The sequence below is a fragment of the Epinephelus fuscoguttatus genome, linkage group LG18 (genome assembly GCF_011397635.1).
Source record: "Epinephelus fuscoguttatus linkage group LG18, E.fuscoguttatus.final_Chr_v1".
Classification (NCBI taxonomy): Eukaryota; Metazoa; Chordata; class Actinopteri; order Perciformes; family Serranidae; genus Epinephelus; species Epinephelus fuscoguttatus.
The window spans coordinates 12,339,318-12,348,240 of NC_064769.1; the positions used below are offsets into that span (position 1 = coordinate 12,339,318).

At 45.8% G+C, this 8,923-nt stretch overlaps 1 protein-coding gene across 1 annotated transcript in view; it reads right to left on the reverse strand.

Annotated features, from left to right (window-relative positions):
- Positions 1 to 8,523, reverse strand: part of ntng2b (netrin g2b) — a 75,269-nt gene extending 66,746 nt beyond the window's left edge. Inside the window, 4 exon segments of the mRNA XM_049604549.1 lie at positions 5,969 to 6,199; positions 6,201 to 6,237; positions 6,239 to 6,731; positions 8,113 to 8,523. Of these exon segments, the coding sequence (XP_049460506.1) occupies positions 5,969 to 6,199; positions 6,201 to 6,237; positions 6,239 to 6,267 (297 nt within the window). The 5' untranslated portion in view covers positions 6,268 to 6,731; positions 8,113 to 8,523.
- Positions 8,524 to 8,923: the final 400 nt, after the last annotated feature.

Genomic DNA, 8,923 nt, shown 5'->3' on the forward strand with positions numbered 1-8,923 from the left:
TTTTTTTTTTTTATTCTCACACTTGTAGTCTTCAGCCCTGACTGACACTGACTCATGTGACATCACTTGAGGCAACCTATCAGACTTTGCACAGTTCCCTATGCAGACACAACAGGTTTTGTACAACTTTTTTTTTCACATATGCAGTCGTACTTCCCAACACCTAAAAAGACTGTGACGTGTAACATCAGCAGACTTCCCCTTTAATTGAGGAGCTGTGTTAGAGGTGTTAAAGGGAAACTATGGTATTTCTCAACCTCAGTGTTATCACGTTTCTTGGTTATGACAGCGTTTTCTCACCACTTCTATTGTACAGGCTTTTGTAAAATACAGACTACAGGAAGAACGCTGTTAGTGGGTGCAATGAGCGCATGTGTCTGCTGTAGATTTTCAGAGGGTTTTAAATCAATAGCAATCATCTTAAACACCTTGAGTCTGACTTAAACACACAGTGTATCCCCGTAGAGACTGATGCTCCTCGCTGATAGTTCTTCTTAGAGCCCACATTTCTACTTGTACAACTTTGGGGAATGTTGACAACTCAAGGAACAATCTTGGGCCCTGTCTACATGTGTACGGATATTTTCCCCTTCCATTAAAAAAAAAAACTGTCCACATGACTTTCGTTTTACAAAATATCTCCGTCCACACTGGAACACAAAAACTAGTAGGTGGAGATGATCTCTAGATCAGTCGTCTGGTTCTGGATTATCCACTGATCCATCTGGCAGATTTTAAACAGTGGACAATTAGTGTGTGCAGGTTATGAGACGATGGGCCCCTGGGCACAGATATGGCAAAGGCCTCGACACCTCTACTTTTGTGACAGAGGCACAGCCTTTGTGGTGGTTTTGCCTCTTTTTTTTCTGTCTCTTTGAAGTCATTTTGTGTCTCCTTGTGGCTATTTTGTGTCTCATTGTAGTTGCATTGTCTCCTGGAGGTCATATTGTGTATCTTTAAAGTCATTTTATGTCTCATTGACATCAGTTAATGTTGTTTTTGGTCAATTGTGGCTGTTTTGCACCCGTGGGCCGGGTCAGGCCGTAATTTCCCGCCACAATCCTCGGGTTCAGACAGGTCAGGCTCCTCATAATAGACCTACGCTATGGTGGCACGCCTTTGACAGCGCCACTGGCCATGCACATGTGAATTGTTGACGGTCACAACGTGTGTGGCAGCTTCGTCGAGTGTACCATGTGCAGCATGATGCTGGTATATGACAGCAAAAAGATGGGAACCTTGACACTTAAGAGGCACATGACGAAGGCTTGCCATGGAAAGAAAGATGAGAATCAGCCTTCAGTGTCCATGTTTGTATCCTTAAAAAAAATGTCCGGTTTAAACTGGGCTCGGGCTCATAATTACAGCTAAAGGGACGGGCCAGGCCGGGCTCGAACAGAACATGCACGGGCTCGGGTGTAGTCGAGCTGGATTTTTTGGGCCCGATCTAAGTATTAATTTAAGTGACATTTTGCAGGTGAAGGCCAGGGCATCCCCTGAAACTTTGGGCCCCATGTCCTGGCTCGTTCAGTAATCCACCCATGATGCTGAGGTGGACCAAATAACACTGAGTACAGCAGACGCCTCCGTTCGTCTGTGAAGTGGTGCAGCAATACTAAGTTCCATTATAAAGTAGTTGTTAGACCAAGCAGTGTTAATAAAACGGAAACAAACCAGTAGTCTGCCATTAATGTGTGCTGTTTCTGGTACATGCTCATTATGCAAAGCAACAATGGGCATGTACCAGTTAAGGAGTTGACATCATTGTTTCCCAAACAGTATGTCTTACATGCCCACATGAATACACAGTAACAAGAGTTTTACTTTGCTATAGTGACCTTAAACTCCTTTTGCATGTGGACGAAAGGCTACAGCATCGAGGACCTTATCAGTTTTACAATATGTCTGTATCCATGTAGACAGGGCCTTAATTGTGGCAAAGACTGTGAATCTCCAGCAGCTTTCCAAACATTTTAAATAACAGAAATGACCTCAAATACTTGTCTGCAGGTATTTCCAGGGGACTGCTTTCTGTCTGTATTTTTGAGACGGATTCTGTTGCATTGACGTTTTGTTGGAGAGCTACTGTAATATGCTCACGTTTCCTCACACCTGTCTGTATTTCCCAAATCTTCACAGTGGAGGTGGTGAGTAGAATTTCATCATGAATAGTAGTCATGAGGGACACAGATATGATAATAACAACCAGGTACAAATTTCCCTTTGAATTATCACTCAAATGTTATTGCCAGTCCATCTCTCACACATGCACAAACACACAATTACTGGCTCTGTAGCTTCTGTCCTTGTGGTCTCTCCTCTCCAAACAGCCATCAGTCCTGAGATCCTGATGGGCGAGACAAGGCAGTTTGCTAAGTTCACCTCAGGCTGTCTAAGCCCCTGCGGCCAATCCCTCTTAGTATCACCTTAGTCAGGGATAAATCTCACTTATAACTATCCTCCTGTTCTGCCAACACATCTAAACACTCTCTGATCACTTTCAACTGTGTCCTAATGGGGAAGCAAGCCATGCCATTACATCACTACACCCTCCCCCACCTCCCTTGTTCATACAGTCACTCTCTCTGTCGCTCTCTTTAGCTATCTGTTTCTTTCTCTCTGTTCCCTTCGTTAATTACACTCTGTACTGTCAAACCTGCTCGTGCTGCGCCCAGATCCCCCTCTGTGGGTGTATTATTAGGACACAGGCCACCTGGGCTGGCTTTTACTCCAGAGAAGGGCATCAGGGATGGCCCGTTGCTGGGTGTGAGTGGCCCTTTTGCATGGCCTCGATGGCCCACTGCTGGGCAGGGCAGGCCAGGCCGGGCCTGGCAGGTCTACACTGGGCAGGGAGTATGAAGTATGGCCATAGGCCCAGTCTGGGAAGCACTGATCCACGCTACCAGCTGCCATCTTCCTCCCCTTCCTGCATGCTCCCCTTCCGCTGCTGCGCGGCTTCTCTCTCTTCTCATGTCTATTTTTAGAGCTGGCTGATTTCTACCTTCTAAAACGGGCAAATGTGTTGTGGAACAGGAAGGTGTGTGTGTTTTTTTTGTCTTTCTTAGACATACTACCGTGCGCTGTCGGCCAACCCGTGCACATGTTTCACACACCCCTGCTGGTCCCGCTAACGTCACAGCACACTGTACATTCCCGTACACATGCACGCATCCCATTTGCATTCGGCTGCTCTCTGTTCTCGGTACCCAAGGGAGACGGTTGATTGAAGGTTTCGGTTCAAAACCAAAAAGCGAAATAACAAACAACAGCACAGCGAGACCTTTTTGAATGCATTTTTATATCGACACTGTGTGTACTACTGTGGAACTGTGGTCTGATTTCATCTTTCTGCTTAGCTAAGCTTGGATCTTCCTCACCTCTCCCTCATCATTAGCTATCCCCCTCTGCAACACACTGCCTCACCCCCCTCATACCTCCTTACTCCATCATCCCCAACTGCAAGCTAAGACTCTATAGTAGCTATCATACAGAGAAACTACAAAGCAACTACTGAAGCTCCTAACACGGCACTAGTTACAGTAGCATCTTTGTCAAAGTGCTGGAAGCCTGTCATGTTGAAAGAAGCCAACATGCTGGCCTTTTTGGCTGAGGAGGAAGGATGCTGCATTTCCAGGGAATGAGAGAGATAAATTGAGTGAGGAAAAAATGCGTCCCCGTGGAGATGGAGGGACCAAAAGCTACTGTAAACCTATGCAAGCAGGGAAAGCTACAGTATGCCTCAAACATCAAACTCCCCCCAAATAAGTGAATTCTCCCATAGTTTTTAGGAACACACGGTAGCACTCATAGGGTGAAAGAAGAGGGGAAAAAAATTATTTTGCATCTTCCGCAGTATGTCTCAAGTCTTATTAAGGATGAGCAGCTCTGCGCATTGGGTGATGCAGTCTTTTTTTTTTTTTTTCCAGTGCCCCGACTTTCCCTTGACTTGTGGGATTGCTGAATGAGTGAATGTAAATGTACACCAATTAGATAAGAAACCAGCTTTTCTGTAAAGCTGCCAAATCCAGGGGCATGAGGAGGGGGGAAAAATGCTGCTTGCCTGAAAATAAATGATCTGTATACCAATAACCCTCAAGTAATACGCCGTCGGTGGGTCCAAAAAAAGACGGAAGCGGTGTAATGGCCTTGCTGAGGTGTCCTCTGTTAGGAGAAAATAATATGTAGTGTTTTTTAACCCAAAATGCTGAGATTTTCTGTTAGTTAAATACAAAAATATGGCTTGTAACATGCCGGAAAAGCAACTTTTTGCTTAATAGGATCCTAAATAGCCCAAAATTTGTCAAATAATTATCTAGTGACAGCATTAAACCCGCTCTGCTCCCTCATTATGTAGGACTTGAGTCTGACATCCCTCACTTCTTAAGTAAACTTTCATCCCACAGCTTCTTCGCTCCCTAAATCCCCAGCTGGTGCACTAGGGGGCCTGGTTCAATCCCCACAGCCACAAATGACCTGAGAGGAACCAGAACTTTCCACTATAAAGACCCCGTCCGATGCAAAAGTGCTGACTAAGACCGGCCTCCTTCCTGTCCCGCCCTCTTTCGTTCTCTCTCATCAGCCTAGCAGCGCACTCTGGATCCTTGGGATGGAGCAACGCTGGCCAACCCTTGTAAGGAAGCCCATTAAGGAGCCCATCAATATTTCATCATTGCTCACTCAGAAACATAGTTATAGAAGTTTCCAGGCTGGGGCCATTAGGGGGCAGACGTCAATACGTTATGGCAGCGAGCATCTCTCTTCACCCCCCCCGCCTCCGTCCGTCTCCCGTCTCAAGAGAAAGTCATCGGAGAGGCTTTCTCAAGACGACAGTGGTTTCCGCTCCTTCTACATTAAACAAATCATTAACCATTAGGTATCCAAGGTGCACAATATCCTTTCCTGCTCCTGTCAAATGACCCAAGTACTGTTATTAGTCTCAGTGAGAGGAAGGGAGGGAGACAGGGGGGAGGTTGCTTGTTTGCAAAATCTGTCTAAAGGTAACAGATCTCCAGTCACATGGCATACAAACACCTAATTAACAACATGACATGGTTGTACAATGTGACGTAGACAAGCTTAAACACTCTCCAGAAACACTTGTTGTGAGATCTTTACTCATGGCTGTTGAGACAGGTCTGGCACCTTCAATACTGGCCAGCTCAGTGAGTGGACAGTCATTGGCAATCATCAAGAGGACGAACTTGAAGTCTCTCTCTCTCTCACACACACACACACACACACACACACACACACTGAGTCAAATCTTTATGAGTCAAACCTCAAATATAAAACTTTCCTCTGAAGAGGCAGGGGGAAGTTTAATTGCAGTCTTCTTAGGATTACAATGATTTTATAACCCTTATTTCAAATTATTACACTTACATTAGCTGGGATGGGAACTAGCCTGCAGGCTAAAGTGTGTTAAATATTGCTGTAGCAGACATTTTAACGAGTTTTCCTGCAGCTCACCCTTCAGTGTCCTTGGAACTAAAAAGGTCCCGCTATATGCATTTTACCAGAGGAAATGTGAGGTCCTCTAGAAGCCCAAATCAAACCGGATCCCAGGCTGCCAAGTCCATACTAATGTAAACAACACCTCCGGACCTCTGCGAGAGAGGTTGAGCCCTGCCAAGTCATTGCACTTATGTCATCCCTTTTAGCTCCCTATAGCTTTTGTAGTGTGAATCCTGCTCTGACTTTAATTAGACCTTTTCCCCCTGTCATTACTTTTCCCTGTTGTCACTATTCAGCTCAATTGCATGACCCTGTGACCTTGCTGATTTTAAAACATAATAGTTTTCAACTTTTTACACTATATTTTACTGAATACTAACCAAGGTTTTCTGCAAGTGTAGAGCATGTTTGCGTTGTGTGCAGGCTTACCACTTTTAAATATTAGTATTTCTATACATTTCAAGTTTTTATTGAATGTATAAAATATGCTGTATAAGTCAGGACATGAACTCACCAGAGTGCAGAACCTCTCGGGCGGGTTTCCACAAGTGATTCCGGGCGGATCCACCTTGATCCGCATGTAGTCTTTCATGGACGCGGGTTTTGGCTGGCACGCGTGATGCTCCCACACCGAGCCCTCATCCGTGCTCAACAGGGACTTGCACAGTTCGTACTGGCCCAGAGTGGAGGCCAAGCAGTGCAGCAGCAGCAGAAACACGGCCTGGAGGAGCATGGCAGGCTGGGGGGGTGTTTGGAGCGGGGTCCGGCGCAGGGTGAGGGGGCCACGGAGCTCAGAGGAGAGGTGACGCGCATGGAGCGGTGATCATAAGGAAACAGTGGACAACCCCATCACCATACTGCTGTACTGCGAATGGAGAGGTGGAGGTAAATTGACACTACTCGCCTCCAGGCTGATAAATTTCCCAGATGACAGGAGAACACTGTATCGGCAACTTTCGCTCAGTGTCTCTTCACAGATATTGACGGCCCCCAGACAGCCGAGAGAGGGACGCTTTCTTGTTTTGACGGCTGACTTCCTGAGGAAGATGGGCAGTGGGTGGAGAGGCAGATAATGTTACAGAGATTGATCTCGGCATACACTTTAACCATAGTGTTGCAGGGAGTTGGGTGGGAGATGTTAACGCGGATCCATGGCTCAGAGAGCGGTGTCCTGCTGGGAGACAGTGGAGCTGGTCGGGGAGGATGAAGGAGAAGTCGCTGCGTCTTCAGGTATATCCATTGGACGTTTCACACTGGCCGAGCTCCTCCTGATTGTCCTGGGGGCGAAATGAGGACAAATGTGAGCGAAGTAGGGAGTTAGTGTGATGAGTAATGTATCCTCATCAATTCAGCACATCCTGAGTCTTACTGTAAATGCAGGGATATAATTTTTCAGTGCTCGGCTTGAGATGAAATGTATCCTGCACGGTATTTCTCTTTCGCATGAATAAAAGTTTAATGTCGGGTCTTTGAAATACATGCAGGATGAGTGGGTTGCGTTCTTATTTTGTGGCATAATTAACTCCTTAATTATTATGTAGTAACTTGCGGTAATTAATCTTGGAAAGTGAGAGAAAAAAAACATCACAGTTATCTTCAGACTACAGGGGGAGAACTTTTATGCGAATGTGTGGCACAGCAAGTTGAGGAGGGCAAGTTTGGTTAAACCCGCCTCTAACATGCTGTGCAATTCGGTGATATTTAACAGGAAGAGTTGCACATTTAATAGACACTAAAAAGCGCCGCATTGTGTGGATAACCTTGTGCGTAAAAACACGTGCTGCTGCCGGGTGCCGCCTGTGCTTGCCAGAGTTGTAATTGCTCCTAGAGCTCTCCTGTGCTGGAGGTGAAGAGTGGGCTACAGATGTTTTCTTAATAATTGCACTGAAACAAAATATCAATATGATGAAGACATTTAACAGCCTTTATTAAACATGTTCTTAGAATATGAGAAAATGTGCCAAAAAGGAGAGAGAATTTTACGCACAAACCAACTTCATTCTCTTTAATCAAGTGTAATTTCCTTGGGAGTTTATTGATAGCAGGCCTATTCACTACGCTGACTTACTTCAGCACACTGTCTTTCATTTAATAATAAACTTTAAGCAAAAAAAAACTGAACTGGAAGTAGCATTAATGCCGGATTTATTCACTTAATTTAATTGTAATTCGATTTTCAACTGAATACATGAATAGATGAATAAATATGGTTGACATTTTTTTTTTTTTTGCACCGTGCCCTCGTTGATCATAATCCGACTGTCATCCCACACTGACAGCAGCCGGGTCCTTGCACAACCTATCCCACACAGCCCTGTGGACTCTGACTTAGTTCAGCTGACAAGTGAAGTCGCCAAAGCTATTTCCCGGCTCTGACAGTGTTGTAGGGGTGTGTCAGTTTTTCTACAGTATAGTGCACCCCACTGCGCAGCATCGCTCACATTATATGCAGGGAGTATATTTAGAAACAGATGCATTAATGCGTTTGTCTGAAACGGTGTAAATTAAGCCGAAAGTCCCCCCAGCACTCTGATTATCCCGGAGTGGTCCGGATATTGTCAGAGCACTCAGAGCAGCTTCTCGGTGCAGACTTCAAAGAGCTTTAGCTAACTGCATCGTGTTGCGAGATGTTTTTAGCAAATCAGATAAAGCACTTACTTCTAACATGCATCCGCAAGACAGGTCAGCACTTTGTGTGGCGTTGGTGTACGTCTCCCTCTTTGGGTTTCAAAAAAAAAAAGATCCCCCCCCGATCATCCACTGTACTCGCTCCCCGCCGCGGTCCTCACTGTACTCCCGTTATCTGCCTGCCCCGGCTCGCTGTTTGTTTTTGCCTTCTGCCGGATACTTTTTTATCACACCGTAGATGGCTGCGCCCGGTAGATCGGTGTCCTAGATCTGGAAACGGCTGGGAAAAGAGGACTGAAATCCAGCGTCAAGGAGTATCAAAAGTATAAAATATTGACTTTGAGGAAAGGCTTGTGCCCGCCCTTCTTCCCCCCTCTCCTCCTCCTCTTCCCACTTTACAAGCTCGGGTTTACCCGGGATGCTCAAGGGCAGAAAGAAAGAGAGAAAAAAAAGGCTTTATGGAAAATATCACCCTCCCTCCTTCTCCCTCCCTCTCTCTCTCTCTCTCTCTCTCTCTCTCTCTCTCTCTCTCTCTCTCTCTCTGTTAATGCCCAGGCTAAATCCTTTTACCATCACTTTCAATCACTATCTGAGCTTTTATCAGCCCTGCTGCCTGAACCGGGGCGGTGCAACTTCCCCTTTCTGCTGCTGCTGCTGCTCCAAACTGTTCCCCAGCAGGTCCGGTCTGCACCCTGCTCGGCTTAAAGAACCAGTGGGAGAAGGGGGGACCCGGTGTTACTGTACTCTTGCCCTTAATCTGTCCAGATGTGTAAAAAAAAATAAAAAAAACCCCACAGTACTGTACGCACTGTTTACTTGCAGGGTGAACTCACAGCTGTCC